The sequence below is a fragment of the Gavia stellata genome, chromosome 4, assembly GCF_030936135.1.
Source record: "Gavia stellata isolate bGavSte3 chromosome 4, bGavSte3.hap2, whole genome shotgun sequence".
NCBI classification, from domain to species: Eukaryota; Metazoa; Chordata; class Aves; order Gaviiformes; family Gaviidae; genus Gavia; species Gavia stellata.
In genome coordinates, this window is record NC_082597.1 from 1,799,939 (window position 1) to 1,818,170 (window position 18,232).

The following is an 18,232-nucleotide window of genomic DNA, read 5'->3' on the forward strand; positions in this document are numbered from 1 at the left end:
GATTGTAACCTTCCAACCCCAATGACTCCCAACCTGGTGGCATTTCTAAAGAAAAAAAAAAAAACAACAAACCAAACAATTCTGGGAAAATGACAAATGTACCAGTCTGACATTCAAAACTCTGCTCGAGAGTTGCTCAGGGTGGGTTGATTTTTTCCATGCACTGTCCTGTAGGTTGCACCACAAATTAAAACATCTTGTCCAAACCCCTCCAAAACCCCCAAAAGAATACAGCAGGTAACATTCAGATTTAAAAATCCTTCTTAGTTTGAATCTCCAATGCACAATTATCCCAACTCAAGTATACCGGCATCCCAGGTAGACATTTACTATATTAGATTTCGAGGCGTTAAACAAACAAAAATCTCAGCTTGCTGAAAGACACCAGGAGAAATCAAACATTTCAATTCAGAAGCATCCTGGGAAAAAAACAAAACAAAACAGAGCAGATTCACTTGCTTCCTCAGTTGGTGCTTTTAGGGTTTTTTTATTCATCTCAATTTTTTTTCTAGATCATATTCTTTGTTAACTTTTAAGAAATTTTAATCCTGTTGTACACACACAAGCAGATGGCTACCAAGCTGGTGCAGAAGGGGAGGGCGGGGGGGGGGAAAAGGAAAATAAAATCAGTGCCGATGGATTCGTGGACTACAGCCAATGGGCCAATCTTCATGGATCTGAAGCTCTCAGCAAGGCTAATCCATCTGGTCAGAGGACCCTCTTAGGAGATGGAGAGTGTTTGCGAGGTGTTTAACCATACTTCAAGCAAGAGAAAAAAAAAAAAGCAAACTTGAAGCCATTAAAGGGCAGCAGTTTCAAAACTATGACAGAGTAAGAGTTTGACTTCACATGTGCTCCAGCTAAATCAAAGCGCTGTTCAGAGAGCATAGTTTGTGGTTTGTGTTTTGTTTTTTTTTTTCCTCCCGAAAAGGGAACAGCTCGTAATCCAGACCAAGAAAGTGAATAACATCCAGATGAAGGCTTTCAAAAGTCCCAAAAGCAAATAGATCAGTGGTTGTCAGTCCCTACAGTTCAGAAGGGCAGGCAGGAGTCCACATATAAAAACGGACTTAAAATCCAAGTCAAAATTTTTAAGCTTCAATGCTCTGAATATCTCCATGCATTTCTATTGTTTGTTTTTATTTTGTTTTTTTTGTTTTTTTTTTTAAATGTGACTCCACGTTAAATACGATCAGCAAGGTTGACCTGAAGGAGCACCTTTTATTCCACTGTCTGATCTACATGGTTAGTATATTGTCCCCCCAGATTTTATACTTTGAGAAAACGCTGTTCCACGTTAGCATCCAAGGTGGTGTCTTTGGAAACATCGATAAGAAAGCAAACATCTTTTTGCTAACTCCCTACCTACCAGGGCAGCTGTTTTAGCTGACAGTTCAGTAGCACACAAGTTGACTTGGCCAAATGGAATTTGAATGCATGCATTCGGGCTGCATATTGCTACCAAAATGGAATGTGGGAATATGCTATGCACCTCGGGTTCGAGAAATGACCAAGAAAATCAAGATCTAAAGGGTGATATATATATATCAATGCTATTATTCATAAAAACCTTGTTTAGTAATAAAAAAAATTGCTTTGTTTAAATATGAATATTATAGTCTGCTTCTCATGGTTAGGAAATTAGAGTCTCTCTGAAAAGCAGGTTGCCTCTTCTACTACAACTCCATATCCTGAGCCTCATCTTCCGAGAAGTCGGACATGGAGCTCTCAGACGAGCTATCCCCGGTGCCTTCTTCCTGTTCTTTTAGTGCTTCTTCTGTTGCATATTTCTGAATGTATTCTGTATGTGACAGAAAAGAAAAGACATATAAGCAGCATATATTCAACAGACAGAGGATGAGCGAACTACGACTAACGGCTGGTTGGGTCACATCACGTTTGAGAAGTCATATAGGTTACCATATTTCTCAGACCGAAGGCAGCATTGTCCAACAACGTGTGAAAACTAGCTGATGGAGACCTTAAGAGACGTGCAAGACCCTTGAAAACAAGTACGATCCCAAGGCTCCTATGTCGGCGTCACGCACACTCATAGCTAGAAACAACCTGAGTCCTCCCTGGTATGGTGTATCTCATTTAATAGGATAGGATTCAATTTACTGCCAAAATAGGAGCTATTGTGGTGATGGCTTTTAGGCTTGTTCTCCAGGTCAAGATGTCACTTATATAGCCTGACTTTAAGAAACAAAGATCTGAGACTTTAAATGGATAGCGCAGAACAACCATCGCTGAAGCCAAGCTAAACTTCCAGAGTAAACTCTGCATACGCAGTGTAAAGGAGGATGGACAGAGAAAGCAGAGCAGAAGACTACAACAGGAATAGCTGCACCTTTTTTTCATTTCAGTGCTGGGGGAGGGAGCTTTTGCTTTTTAAAGAAATACAAAAAATAAACGTGGGTCTGCCGCAGGCTCTGTTTTCAAAGCACATCTCTTGCAACCTGCTTCACATCAGACAGCAGCTGTAGGATTAGCTGAGAAGGACCTGCGGGGAGGAAGGCCACCGCGCTGCAGGTCACCGACCGAAACCATGTCTCACAGCGGGGTCCAAACCACAGTGGCTCTAGGCACCCAGATCAACACCTTGAACTTCAGCCAGGAGCAAGCAGGAAGCTGTACGGCAAGTGGGAAAACTGGTTTACTGGGATTCCTGCAGGCAGGTAAAGTAACCGCTGCCAACCGTGGCTTGTGTGGCTTCCACGGTCACCTCCGTGCAGAGGGACAGAGCAAAAAGGCACCACGAAGTGGATCGGATCAGTCAGACCGAGTCTGGCAATCCCTTTCCTTCCTTCACGGCTGCAGGAGGCTCCCACAGCATCCCCTCTGAGATCCGAGGAGGGGCTGGTGTCCCCAGCAGGCAGGCTACCTTGAGCAGAGAAAGCCTATTCCTTACACACGTACAGGTGTGCAGAATGGAGCAGGGGTGAAAGCTTGGCGCAAAACTGGGCTGAAGTTGAGGCTGAGCACCCCTTCTTCAAGTCTTCCTCTTATTTATCTCCTCTTCTCCACCTCACACTGAGAAAGCAGCTTTGTAGTTCGAAGAACCTCAGCATCCTGACAGCACATCCTCCACACTGCAGGTCACGCACTTCAGGCAGGAGAGGGGTGTTGTGCTCACGCTGCCATTGGGGAATTACAGTTGTGAACTCATTACCTTTCCAGATACAACGGTACTAAAATACAACAAAGCATCCTCCAAATAGCAGCATTAAAAAACTGAAGAAAGAGGGAATACCACCATCCCTTTGTGCTTGAAGATGAGCCCCTGTGGAGAAATGTGGCTGTCACGTCCCGGTCCCAGCCCAGCAGCCATCCCAGCTGTATGTTAATTCCTCCCAGGGAACGAGGTCCACAAGGAACATCTCTCCTCCAGCAGCACAGATCACTGCTTTTTATTCCATACTGTGTCGGCAGGTGGATGCGCTGACAAAGCCACGGGAGCACGCGTCTAATGCCAGATAACCAAGTGCTACAATACAGGTTTTAAAGACCGTGCTTTGCAGAGCCTGGCTGTTCTTAAAGCTGTCCCTCTTTCCCTCTGCACTTCCATCCTTCAGCCTAGTGGAAGGGACAATACTCCGCAAGAGATCTGCATCATCACCATGGTTTTTTACACATTTCTGGAGCTGAGGTAGGGACACTGAGCCCAAACATGTTACTCTGGGTTCAGGAGTATAGTAAGGACAGCGCAATTCAAAGCCAACGCTTCATGGAGGAGTTCCCAGGATGGAGCAGCCGGTGGCCTTGGCAGACCTGCTCCGCCCTGGAAAAGCTGCGAGAGCTGTCTGGAAGGTGCTTCTGAGCCCAGCGAGCTTCAGCTTCTCCATCTAATGACGCACGCAGCTTCAGTCTCACTGTTTAATATACATTATTAACCTGCTCACTCAGACTACTGAAGCAGCTGTTCAAATCTGTTTTACAAGAACTTGTTAAGAACTGATAAAGTATTGAAAGCAGCTATGTAAACACCGGGAAGCACGGAGCGCTCAAGGTCTCGGATTGCCCTCAGGCTGCTGGAGCTCACATAGTATCAACAGAAAAGCACCCTTGTGCTCCAACCTCAGGTCCTGGCCACCGAGAACCCCCTCCTGGGAAGGTGCTTGCCCATGTCACCATGGAGCCTACGCCCTGCCTGATCACATCTCCTGACTGTACTGGAGAACAGCAGTTGCAGAGTCTGGGGCAGGGACCATCTGCCAAAAGGGATGGACGCTGCAAAGTGGGAAGAATTGGTGCGACAGACCTAAAGGTTTAAAGATGAGAGGGATTAATTGAAGGAGGGACCCAAAAAAGCAGCGTGGCTTCAGAGAATTTACAGGGGAAGGTGGGTTGGCAGTAGATGACAAGCACAGCTAAGGAGATGGGATGCCGACGTGACATATCCTTGTAGCAGCTACTCCCTTCCCATAGCTTTCCAAGAATTAATCTCCCTCTGGAAAAGGGGTGTTCACCCAGGTAAGTTGTTATTCCTTGCACAATCCAGCAAAGGTAACCCAAGTTCCTTTGCTGTAAGACTTTGGATGTCCTTGGATGGCAAAGGCAACCCCTTACTGGGCACCTTAGAAATACATTCCCCTCTACGCTTACCCCAAACCCACCTAAATAACTGCTGTAGCTGCCTCGGGAATCCCCAAACACAGCAGCCACAGCAGCACAGGAGGCCAGCAGCGCTTCTTCACTATCTCCAGCCCTCTCTGGGCCACTGGAGATTCGGACATGGAAGCCACTGTTTCTTACTGTTGGAAAAGGCCTGCTTGAACCTAAGCTAAAACACAACTTGAAGCACTTCAAACTTAAAATGCCATTTTCTACCCAGGAAAGCTACCAAGCCCCTGGGCTGGGTTTTTCTGAAGGTTTCATCTGGGAAAGGTCAAACTTCCAGGGAGCTTCTGTGCTGAATGTTGTATTGAACTTGGATCTTCAGTCTATTAAGGGAAGAAAACTGCAACATCGAAACACCACTGACAAACCGTCTTCCACAGGAGCCCGTTCACATCAAGAAGGGAAAGCCTTGATGTACCCATTCCTACCAGGGAAACACTGCTTTGATTCATCTATTTTGAAACCCTGGAGCAACAAGAACAAGCTGTGGTTGCACCTCATGGCTGGTACGTGCCCGTGAGCCATACCAGTGTTTCAAAGGACTCTAATGGAACTTCAGAGCCGACACATGGAATGGGAGAACTGCTCCCAGAGACATCCTCTGGTCCCAGCAAACACTCAACCTGCCCCTCAGCACCCTTCAGCTGCTGCTACTCACCACCGCCACCCTCACAAAAGAGGTTTTCATATTAGATCTACCAAAGAGGAAGAAAAGCAGCACACACTGGAGTTCAGCACCAATTCCCAAGAGTTCTACACAAGCAAATGTTGAGCCATTTTTGCTTATCTGAAGGCCAGCCTCTGGTGCTCTACCAGTGATCAGGCAAGCCATCGCACCAAGGACTGTCAAGGGGATCTTAAAAGAGGCACTTGGCTCTGTGTCCATGAACTACTTGATCTAAATGAAGGCTCTAATGCTAAGAATCACACTTTCCAGCTGCATGTTGGTAATATTAATGGACATTTACAAGTTCCACAATAAATCCTTACTTGTGTGGGTCTCATACCAAGAATCACAGGAACTACAAACCTTGGGCCACCTCTCTAAGCCTAAGCCCATCTCTACACTACCACTATGTCAAGCAACTGTTTTATGCCCTCATAACTAAAAAATGAAGAAAAGCAGCAATAAATTATGTATTTGCACTACTGAGTTTCCCAGAGCAGAGAAGATGCTACAATCCGTTGCATCAATTTTAACATGTCCAAGGCTATTTTTAAAAATGCTACAATATGAGGAATGACAGTGTTTAGCTCTATCTTATACTTGTCACGCAAGCCTGGGAAGAGACAGCAGAGGCAGGACTCTTGGGTATATGGAACATGAGACATGTTGCAAGCACTTAAAACTCCTTCCAGATCATCTTCACGGCCTGCACCCGGCTGTCGGGATGGAAACGAGGGAGCAGACTATCCCATTTAGCCTCCCTGAGGGATGTCCTCAGATCTTCCTTGAAGCACCTGCTGTTGGCTAGCATCAGTTTATTTGCTTTTTCCAGGGCGCACCTTTTTTTCCCGTTTCATTAAAGCATAGAGGACACCCAAAGTGTCTCTTGTGTTGGCCCTGGAGATTTTATCTGACAAACCATTTTGCCTGGAAGCTTGTTCCTATGAAAAAAACCAGGCAATGGACTTCAGGATACTGAGCAGGCCAGATCTGCAGGGTAGTTCTTACGATCCTGTCATGCAGCTGTCAGAGGAATCAAGCAAAGTGGGCTGAATAACTCAGTATTTAAATCACATCTTTGCTTGGCCTCATTTGTAGTTCCACCCTCAAACAAAAATTGCAGCTGATGAAGAGTCATTTCGCATCAGAACAAAGTGACTTGAGGTTTAACCACTCCGAGTGACGTGGCAGAGCTGATGGAATGACTCCACCACCAAATCCCATAGCTTTCTGGGATACTCCAAACAAGAGCGAGCTTTCACAATGCTCCGTTAGGAAAGCTGCTACCCCACCTCACACCAGAAAGTCTATTAGATCGTGCCGCTCATGGAGGCTCTCCTTGTTGAACAGGCCCTGCAAACCTTTCTGGCAGGGCTCCCACAGACAAACAAGTCTTATGGTTATTCAGTAACCAAAAAAGAAAAAAATAAATAGGCGGTCATGGTCTTTAAAAAACTTAGTTGAAGACCAAATCTGGGCCAAAGGCTGTAAATTTCCCACCACTAGATTAAAAGCTGATTGTGTTCACTGGATCAGGGGAGAAATAAAGTCCACGGCTTTGCCATAGGCTTGTCACAGCAGGAAATGGTGCCCTGCTCCTGTCTGCATGCAGCTGATTCTAGGGAAGGCAGAGCGCAAATGTAAAGCACAATTCTTATTTTTTATCTTATTTCTTATGTTTGCAAGGCTAATTGTGTCTCACCAGCTCACTAGGACAGTCTTATCCAAAGTATTTATTGCTAGTCTTATCCAAAGTATTTTGGTCTCCTTACCAGGAGCCTTCCCTGATCCCAAGGAGGTACTAACTCTGTTCCTCAGCCTTATCTAACATGTCCTTCCAACCCTTCCAGGAGCAGACATGCCAGCACCCTCACCGGCTCTGCCAGCGCTCACCTACCCTCACCAGTCACTGTTAATGTTCAGCCTGGGCTCCCTCAGCCGAGTTACATGCCTGTGACCACATCCTGCTCACACTGATCACAGGATAAATCATTCCCTTCCTCTCTGAAGGCACCTTTGACACGAAACCTGTTCGGTCCTCTAGACTAAACTCCTCCAATTCTTTCCCTCTCTCCTCATTTTCAAGACCATCTGCCCTTGTTACACCCTGCCAGACTTTACTAACTGGTCTGCAGCTTTCTTAAATGGCAGTCCCTTAACCAGGCACAGCACTAGTAAGTCTCGGCTGGACTAGGAAGTAGCAAGGAAGGATTACTTGGCATTTACTGAAATTCCTGCTCTGTCATAACACAAAAGTGCTTTCTGCAACAGCATCACCAATTCCTTGATTGCTGCTCTCGGATCACTTTCCACAGAACTGCTAACAAGTCACTTTATATCCAGAACTTGTGCAACTGGATGCTCCCGTTTCAGTTTAGTACTTTTCCTTGTCCCTTTTTCGGTCACACACCTTTTCTTCCAAACTGTTTCTCTGATCTCCCAAAACTGTGTTGAATCCTAACCCAGTTTGCTTACAGCCTTCCCTGCTTAGGGTCTGCTAATGATTTAAAACCCCTGCCCCACATACTGCACACACCGTGGCAGCAGTTTATCCACCCCTTACTTCAGACTACACCCATTTAAAAAGGGCACTGACACACAAATGGGCAAAGACGGTCCTCATTCCCCCCGGGCGGAATCACAGTAACACCACTCATTCTGCAATATGTTGTTTACGCCCTTACCTTTAATTTTCTGTTTGTACTCTTCTGGTCGGTGGAGGTACATGGCTGCAGCGTCACCATTTAGAGGATCTATAGGGTTAGGATAGGCCAGCAGCTGGGGCAGGAACGATTCAAATATATTGGTGAGATCTGCAAGTGAAAGACACAGTTGTTCATGTCCACAGACCCAGAGTCAGTCCGATTAACCATCCTGCAAGCACCGGCACTGGAACAGCAGCACAAAGCTTCAAGGGCAAACGCACTGAAAATCTGGACGCAAGTTAAAATAAAGGAAATGGCATCGAGGGAAGCAGATACAGGGCTGATAATAGAGCTTCTGCTGCTGCTGGAGGTATGCTGCAGCTCCTCAGCTAACTGCACAAACTACTCGACATCCCAACAACGTACATACAGGTATCTGTGGGTTAAGCAAAGAAGTGGAAGGACACAATTGCCTTGTTTAACAATTGAGGCTCAGCCCTGGCTTAAAAAAAAAGGAAAAAAGAAAACCAGAGTGTTGTGCTTCACCCCTCACTGAGTTCTTCTACTTCTGCCTCCTTCTATTACCGTCTTTAAATGTCTTATGCTCCATGACTAAATTGACATATCTCAAGCATAAAGCATCTTCCGAAGTGCTTCAGATGATTGCGTTAATAGAAAGAGCAACCAACAAGTCCCTCCTCCAACTCAAAACAATTTGCAGAATGTGAAGAGCTCACATTAACACCTTGGTGCCAGTTGGCATCTGTCACTAAATAATCCACAACAGGAAACATACTTCTGGTGCTGATGAGTAATTGTGGATACACGAAACCCTCTTCCCACATCCCTAAGACAACAAGTATGACACTTCAGGGGTGGGGGTGTTCAGAAACAAGCCCTGCGTCATCGTTTTTCCTCGGGGGCTTCAGAAGGACCAGGCGCACCCACGCAGAGCAGAGATTAAACCCCCAGTGCAGGGCTGTGTGCCAGGTTTCGCTTTAGCCTCTGGAGAGCTGTGATACAGGCAGACCGGCATTCATTGTGTGGGGTTTTTTCGGTGAATATTCTACACATCTTTTATCAGAATCCCCCTTTCCTAATTAAAGGAAGTGTCTCTTTCCTGCTGGGAGAGAAATCCTGCCTGGGGATGAACATCACCCGTCCCCTCCAGCGTCAATCAAAGTGGAGCTGTCAGAAGAGAAGCCCAATGCTGCCTCGGATCCACCACGCGAGCAGTTAGCCACCTCAACCTGCCTCTTACAGTAACACAGCTGTGTGACTATTCCCGCGCTCAGCCATCACCGAGCCTCACGGAGCTGCTGAATTCAGCCAGATCTGATGGAGGGCAGGGACCTCAGAGCCCTTTACTTTCTAAAAGATTCATCAAAATGGGGGGACAGGTTGGGGGAGAGATGTCCAAGTGCCCTCTCTCCCTGTGCAAACAGTTACTCTGGCTCTGGGCTGCAGCCACAGAAAACCAGGCTCTAACGCTCTCGCCAGCAAAGATACAGCCTCGGAAGAGCTGCGCAGTAGGTCCAGGCAGATCATTGCCACTGCCCAACGTTACCACCTCTGCAAATCTACCAACAGGCATGCTTCCAGAATGTGCTCAAGAGGACCAAAGGAGACTTGAGGTTTTGTCAGTTCTTCCCTACCACGTCAACACGTTCGGGACGTACAAACACTGCGCTATGACTACTTCAGTCGCCCATTCAGCATAAACCCTGCTGAGCAGGAGGAAAGGCCATGGCTTTATATACTAAGGAGCATAGGGTCCATGATAGCTGATACTGCATCACCCAACTGCAAAAAGTAGTGACATCAATTGCTATGGATAGCCATCGGCTGGTCTCTGCTTTAGAGGGACACCACTAAGAAATTAGGTGCTTTTACCCTGAAATCTCTTTCTACTGTAGAAGCTGTTGGCCCTTCCAATACTGGCTGAGGACAGTGTCACTGTCCTTTAGAGCACACGTGGTACCTTGACCAAGTTTGCCATGGCTGGCACACTGAGCAGCCAGATGCCACCAGCTGTTTCTAGGATAAGCACGACAGCAACTGGAAGAAGGATCCTAATCCGAAGAGGGACCACAAAAACCAGTGAGGATGCTCTGTAAGAATACTTTTTGCCATGGTAGTGGCTTGTCCTTGGTAAACTAATTAACCCTCCTAGGGATTGGGTTCAGACACTATCAGCAAGAAGCTGGGTCAAGTCTCTCCATGGCGCAGGCTTAGACCAAGTATTTCTTCGTGGCTGTTAGACAACTAAACTCTCACACAGGCTGAGGAAGCAGAGCCCTGGAAGGCCACCATGGCTCAAAGGACACTGCAGGGATTTTTCTTTGTTGCTTTAAGAGGCCTCAGTAATTTCCCCCTTCTTTCAAATCCCCAAAAGCAGCATTAGTTTAACTAGTTGAACGTTAAAGTGTGGGAAGCCTAACCATAGCGCTAAGGACTTGCTACTTCATTAAGGAAGGAGAGGGAATTTAACCATGAGGTCTTAATGAATTTATTGGTAGCTATTCTGGGTCTGTTCCACCTTAGTTGCTCCTTGAATCATCTGACCCATTTCCTCTGCCAGCACAGGAGCACTCTGATCTAAAGGGGCGACACTCCAAACAACACGGCTGTGCTGAGAGACACCAGTGAATATTGTTTCCCCCCGTTTCATTTCACGTTCAGAAATGGGCCACCTCCTGACTTCAGACAAGGAGGAAAAGCCCTGGAAGTGAAGAGGTGATGCAGGCACTCTAGTGTTGATGACGTCCGAGCGAAAGGGCAGAGCGAATGCAGTCACCCCAGTGTCCTCCCTGCAGCTTCAAGGCATCCTGCAGCAAGGCAAGGGAAGTCTGCAATGACTGTCGAGCGATGAACTTTTTAATGCCAACTTTCACCAGTTACTGTCGAAGGTACTCTGTACAGAATACACACCTGACTCCTTCAAGTTGCCTTACACCTATCACTGACATCACAAGGAAAAATGCAGAAGATTTTTGCACACTTGCTGATATTAATACATCGCAAGCATAGCAAATACGAAAGTTTTTTTTTTCTACCTTTATGAGCAACAACGACGACAAAAATACAGCAGTACTCATTAGGAAACCTCTCACAGAAAACCTTCCTACGAAATTGTTTGGAAATAGTGCAGAAACCCCACTGTGACCGTCTGTGAGAGCATGCTGCGGAACAGGGAGGCTATCCATGCAGGCTTCCAAAGCAAAACCCAGACTGACAGAGCAGAAAAACCAGCACCACAGTTACACTGGAGCAATTTTCTTTTGTCTGGCCATCCCCACGATCTGCAGGTGGCATTGAAGGGTTGGAACAGCAGCACACGCTGCACTGTGCCGGATTCTGCTGCCAACTGAGCCACGTAGGTTCAGCCCCAGCAGAGGATTTGGTTTGCCAACACCGCTTTAATTCCTCCGCCTCACATCAGATCCTTCCAGGACACAAGAGCATCCTCTTCATCCATTAGCAACACCACCTGGGTCACAGCTAAGCTGATCTCTCACAACAAAACCATGTGAAGTGTATGCCATGCATCTACTACATGAGGACTTCAGGCATTCTGATGAGGAGTGAAGTTCAACAAGTTGCTATGGCAATTTCCCACCCAGGATTCATCAAGTCTGGTACTTCCTTACAGATTGTGCTTGCGAGGAAGGTGAAGTAGCTTGTCTCTCTAGCAACTGCTTCAAAGCTTCAACTTACATAGGTAAAATCAGTTTTTCATGGAAGAACATGAAGGATTTCATGTGCACGTTCCCCTGAATATGCTTTCACAAAGCATAATTGGACCATCTGAAGAAGTTTGCATTTTTAAAATGCGGCCAACCTAGACAAGATACTCAGCTGTATTCCTTCTAACAATTTCAGCTTTCTCTAAATGCTATTTTAAGGGGTTTTCAGCTACCAGCTAACCTTTTTATATCTCTAAAAAGGTGAGTGATAGCCAAGTACGACCTAATGGGAAACCCAAAACATTCTGCAGCAAGCAGGGCAGTCATTAGATGCACTACCACCTCCTAGCCTGCAATGAAATGATGCTGCCATGACAAACAGGAACGGTTTCTGGTGCCATCTTCTGTAAAAGTGGGATCACAGCCTTGGGCACAAAGAACACCAGCTCGAATGCACATACAAAACATGGATGGGGTAGTTGGAACTAGGTGTCACTTTAGATACAAGTCACTCCTTTCTTTCAATGCTGAATCATGGCGGGGTGCTGTCGTGCAGTTGCCAGACAAGGCCAAGCAATGGATTGAGCGATCCTTTGTGAGGTTTATGGAATATTTTCACCTCTCTGGCACAAAAACAGGTTATAAAAGTTTTGTCATGTGAAAATCTTATTATACACGTGAAAATCTTATTTTCACGTGATCTTGGCTCAGTGAGGAGACTAAACTTCAGTAAAGAAAAAAAAACAACCCAAAAGTTGGTCTAAGATCACCTGTGTCCAGCAAGCTGTGTTGTGTTATGTTAACACACCAAATAACGGATGTTCACGTGATCAGCTTTCAGGGAAATGCCAAACTCACCGTAGAGAGCTGTCCAAGTTTGATTGATTACATCTAGACATACAGTTCCTGACCTGAAACATATGGAAAGGATGGAATTAAACACAATCACACTCAAAAATACTCTAGGGATTTAATACAATCTATCCCCTCCCTTCCCCTGCCCTGCCTCTGCCCCACTGTTTCAGATGAGCTATGATTTACTCCTATCTTGTGGTTAATAGAGGGGCAGCCTTTAACTACATGAATCTTCATACTCTGTGCAAAAGAAAGTAAATTGGAGCCTTAAGTGAATTAGCTGGTCCGTGTGGGGCTCTGCTGGAGAAAGCGAGGCGTAGGTGGCTTCCCTTAACAAACCTTAACTGAAAAAAAATGTGGCAAAACACCTTATGAAGAATTTTAGTATAGACGTGAACTTTAGCTAAAGAGGGAGCTATGGCTTAGCCGACGCTCTTCCTTGTTTCTAGAAAGCCGGCACGATGCCAATGAGGAGGGGGACTGGCAACCTTGAATTTTCTGTAAAGGAAGCATGTTCCAATACAAAGACCACATCTGCAAGAGAGTCTGCAGCATGCAGCTCTCTAGCCTCGCCCACAGCCTGACCCGCTCCTGAAAGTTAACTTGTGACAACATCTACTTCTATCAGATTCCCCCACTCTGGACTCTTAAGATGGATGGAAGCATCATTCAACTCATCGTCATATTATTGCGAAGCCAAAATACAGTTACAATTAGACAAACGCCTTAGAAAAACCACACACTAGGGATTTACTTACGCTTCGTCAATGTTGGGATGGAAAATTTTATTCATGAATCCTGCAAAGAGACACACTGGTAAATAGCAGAGAACAGCCAAAGATTTTTTTTTTTTTAAACAAGAGAAGTCTGGAATTTACTGAGCAAGGACTCATCTCACTAGTTTCAAGGAAAACGCAGCCTTAGCTATATACAGCTATGTAACCTTTAAAATATGCAGGCAACATTCTGACCTGAGGGTCCTCAGCCATTCCCTCAAAATTCAGCAAAACCCTCTGCTTACAGTGCAACCCTACCGCAAAGGTTTTATGGTTCAGTATTATCTTGAAAAGAACTGCCCATCAGCACAATCCAGCATCCACATCTGATGAAGTGTTTTTAAAGGCTGCAAGGATCTTTTCAATAAATGCTAAATGCAAAACTTAAGGTCAACATTTGCTTTAAGATTAATTTTTATTTTTTTTTTTTTTTTTAACATCTCTGGACAAAGATTTCCTATGAGCTTGAAGTTGCAACATTAATCTACATTTGTAAGCCATTCAGGGAGAGACCGGTGCAGAGAGCTAGTATTTCAAGTTTTGCATCAACACAGCAATTAGTTCATCAGTTGGTACCACTGGTCTCCTAGAAAAGAAAACAGCTCAGATGCAAGGTCTAGAATGAGAAAGCTCATCGCAGCTTTGTCCACATTTCAGACTTCTAGCTTTGACAGTGCTTTCTTTGTTCCAACTTGAAAATTAAATTGTTTTAAAAAAAAATCCTGTGGTTTCAAGACTTAGGACATCATGGTAGAAGATGCCTCACACTTTAAAGACTCCATCTGATATCAGCAGCTAGAGGTAAGCCGTGTTTTCCAGCTGCCTGCTTTAACCTCAAGTTCAAGACAGATGGCACCTCAAAAACACTCCCCTCTTCTCCCACAAACCGAGTTTAGAAAACAAAGGTATTAAAGGAATTATAACACACCATACTTGGCACCATAGCCTGTGTAGAAGTAAAGCACATCCACCCCAAAAGCAAAGTTAAGTGTTTCAAATGATGGCTGTGAGCAGATGCAGAATCCACCTTCCAAACTCTTCCCTTTCCTTGCAATAGGAAGAACCCAAATACCCAGGTGCGGGACATGTCCTCAGTGCAGAACGGACATGGAGCAGGGATAGAAAACTGGGTTTTCCAATTATTTCACTGCCAAATGGATTGAGTATTCCTATACACTTCTGCTGGCTTGGCCAAATCATTTGGGCTCTGCCCAGCAGGGTTGCTGCAACCCTTGTTTTAGTACAAGCTTAAGCTGCTTCCAGATCTTAGCATTGCTTTTTTTCAGAACTTAAAACCTTCTTTCCTCTGTTGTACCACCATCCTGCAGCCTGTAAAGCCCTACAAACACTGCCCACGTGGGAATGGTGTCTTTCTGCAATAAGCAGAAACGTATTTTAGCTAATAGCAACTATTCCTTCTGACAAAGGTCCTTGTTTATAAAAATGGGTAAGAAATTTTAGCCTGGGATATTGACTCAATCAATTTAAAAAGCTCCTTCCAGGACTCAAAACACACAGAAGATTTCTCTCTAGAGCAGCCCAAGAAGTGTAGAAACACATCACTGTTTACTGTTCAGCAAACTCCCTACCTTCACCATCTTTATCCATCCACTCCAGGCGAGACCCTGCAGCAGCGCTGATGTACCATCTCTGCCCAAACAAGGATTGATCGCGATTTGAGTGACAGCATGGTTACCATCTGGGCTAAGAGCTGACATATGGATTTAACTCCCTTTCTTTCCATGTATTATGACACAAATATAATTTCATGTTTACTTGTACTGCTCGGATTTTGCATAAATACAACGGAAGGCTGAAACGATGCCTGAAGCCAGAACAATCTCTAAAAGAAGAACTGAGAACTGCGTGAACAACTCCATGCTAACAAGTGTCTTTCAGGAATACCTTGCCATGATTGAGCTTGAAAAACTGAAGCAGACTTAAAAAGGGAAGCTGTAGTTCCATCAAATATTTATGTTATGGCAGCTCTCACAAGTTTAAATCAGGTCACGGATCCATTATGCTGGCACTGGAGAGCTACAGCGAGCACCGATCCCGATTCTAAATCCTGTCTCTCTCTTGGGGTGGGGTGGGGGGAAAATTCTGATAAAGCAGAATAGAAGAGAGGACAGGGGAAGACACCAGGTAACAAGAATAGGACAGCAATGTGTAGACCTGCTGAACACTCTTTGTTCTGGTATCTGGGACACAGACCGGCTCTCGCTAACCCAGCTAGACGCAGGCATCCCTCTGCCTTCTCTCATTTTGGTTTTCTGATCATCGCACCTATTTCCTAGTACCTTCTAGCACAGCCACCTGCAGCTGGTTGGACAAGGCTGTGCTGCAAACCCACCTGTAAGGTTTTGGTCAACTCTTCGTTCACACACTTCAGCATTTAAGCTGCACTCGATATCCAGGGAGATGAGATTAGGTTGTCCGCTAAAGAGATTTGTAATTCTTCTCTGTCATCTTTGCATTCAGCCAGGCAAGGAACAATCCCTTCTTTCACATTGTCCTTGGTCTCAAGCTTCGCAAATGAAACAGTTGTTCTTCAAGAAAGGACACAAACATCCTCTCCCTGCACTCCTCGCTTCCTACGTTGTTGCCACATCTTCTTGCAACTCTTCAAGGTCCCCCCCCATCTCATTCTCCTACACACACAAACTGCCCAGGCCCAGAGCAGCTCTGGTGATATCCTTCCTTCTCCTGACCAAGAAATAAGCTCAAAATATTATCTCCTCCTTTGTTTGAAATATAAAAGTAACCTGCAGTGAAAAAGCGCTAACATTGATCCAATAATACTGACTTGCTCTGTATTTATTTTTACAAATACAAAACACAAAGCAAGCATAAACATCCATGTAAAAATGAAATTCCAATTTAGAGAGGAAACCAGGAGTAAAAATACTCCTCCCAAGCCAGCATAAACACTGGGGCAGGTTTACTGCCATAGTTTTGAACATAGCACACCCCAATTAATATACTGCGCAGATCTCCAGGTGAGCACTCCATGAAGAGAGCCAAGGGACAGGCTCTTGATTTTGGGTTCTCGCCGTGGCCTCGAGCATGAAGCCCGAGCAGTCATGATTCTCTGTGCTGGACTGGCTGTAAGCACTTAAAATTTAACATTTTACAACAATATTCACACTGCAGCCTGGAAAAGCCAACGTTTAGGAGGAATTTGAGCAGCAGAGTGGCTGCAGTCCACCCTTTCCATACAGAGACATCAAGATCCAGGATTGCCTTTGAAGGTAAAGCAGGACTGCATAAAATCTGTACGGACAAAAAAACCTTTGGGTGGTAACAGAAACAAACCTGTACATCCACAAAGGAGTTACACAACAGAAAGGGACACATCTGTTCTGATACTGGAAGACGCCGAGACCAATATGCAGATGCTGACCTTCAAAAATGCTGGTATTTCAGCAACAGCCCTGGAGTAATCACTCTTTGGGTTGACAAAAATCTTTGAAGAGAAGCGCATTTTAAAATTAAAAATCAGCTAACTGAAAGGCTGTCAATCTTCCTTGATGCTGCAAACACAGGAACATTCGTAACGCTCCGGCAGCTGGACATATTCCAGTACGAAATGAAGTTCTCTCACCGCGCTCACGCACCAACCGTGGATGGGTCTGAAGATCCAGGGCACTGCCTCACAGTTGGGTCAAAGCGGTCACTCCGAGGATCGGGCCCTGCAGCTGGGCGATAGCTGAACACTGCTCTCCAGGTGAGCAAAACCGCAGCAGAGAACCAGGGAGGAATTTCAGACTTAGGTTGATGTCAACATCTCTCCTGAATGGCTCCAGGCTAAAGGATACGGCTGGAAGGCACCACCAGAACCAACACGCTGCCGTGAACCGCTCTGCCAGCCAGTTCTCCTCCAAGAGGCAGAGACGAAATACCTGGATAACTTGGGGAATGCTAAGGATTCCCAAGGCACCTCTCATTGTCCTGTGCAGGCATTAGGCAGAAAGCTCCTGCAAGGGGTTGTTCCGCATCGATTGCTCCCCCATCACTACGCCTATAGGGCTGGACTGTGATTTAGAAAGGGTCCCCTGCCCTGGTACAGCCCTCATCTACTATTCAGGCAGAACGGATGCAAAACTTGGAGATAAGAGGGATCAGAAACCTGGGCTGGAGAGTGCCTCCTCGCTCTTTCCACAGCTCCAGCTGCACAATGCTGGCCCAGGGCATCGGAAAGCTTTCTGCACCCCTTGGTACTTCTCCTCCAAGTCAGGAACCGGCTGCAATCCAACAAGCGGCACTTCAAAAGGTGGCCTGTTGCTTATCAGAGCTCAAAATACAGCCAGCTTAGCTGGTAGGTTAGGTGAGAGGTCCCCAAAAGAGACGTTTTTTCCTGCAGCACAGCTCTTCAAAGCGATGCTAGTGTTGCTGGCTCTGCTGAAGCACGCGGGAAAGAGGAAAAGCAGCGCGCCAGCGAACACAGCACATCCCAGCCTCCCGGTTTCACGCCTTCTTGCTCAGCAGGGAGTCAGCCGCATGGCCCGACCACACCAGCGATAACTCTAAGAGGACTTCCCACTGGCTCTGGGGAACGTGCCAGAGCGGAGCTAGTTTATATCCACTTACCCATCCCAAACTCGCCACTGCTTGCCCACGTGTCGGCTCTCTTTGCTCATAAAATAAGGCCAGCTGGACACTTCTCTACCTGAACAACTGTGACAGCAGATTCATAGCTGTGTACCATCACGGTGCCAAACACACAGCCGAGAGGACAAGTGTATACAACCGCTCCTCACTTTCCAGTGCAGTGAGACTGACAGCCTCAAAGTTTTATTTTTAATGAGAGATTAAGGCCAAGTCAGGAAACCATTCAGACTGCCTGGCTGGGGAGGTGGAAAGGTGGTTACAGTCTCTCTGAAGCAGGATGCAGCAAGTTTTAAATATCACACCAAATCAACGTGGCTTGGGTGACCACCCAAGGCTCGGGGCAGAACTATGTGCACAGAGATCAGCACGCAA

At 45.9% G+C, this 18,232-nt stretch overlaps 1 protein-coding gene across 2 annotated transcripts in view; it reads right to left on the minus strand.

Moving 5' to 3' along the window:
• Positions 1 to 603: 603 nt before the first annotated feature.
• Positions 604 to 18,232, minus strand: part of UBE2H (ubiquitin conjugating enzyme E2 H) — a 52,175-nt gene continuing 34,546 nt past the window's right edge. Inside the window, exons 4-7 of one of the 2 annotated variants that reach the window (XM_059816938.1) lie at positions 13,232 to 13,271; positions 12,477 to 12,529; positions 7,972 to 8,100; positions 604 to 1,801 (exon numbers count right to left, since the gene is read on the minus strand). In XM_059816938.1, coding sequence (XP_059672921.1) covers positions 1,677 to 1,801; positions 7,972 to 8,100; positions 12,477 to 12,529; positions 13,232 to 13,271 — 347 coding nt within the window. In that variant the 3' untranslated portion in view covers positions 604 to 1,676. The remainder of the gene's footprint in view (positions 1,802 to 7,971; positions 8,101 to 12,476; positions 12,530 to 13,231; positions 13,272 to 18,232) is intronic. The other variant, XM_059816939.1, reaches the window with a different exon arrangement.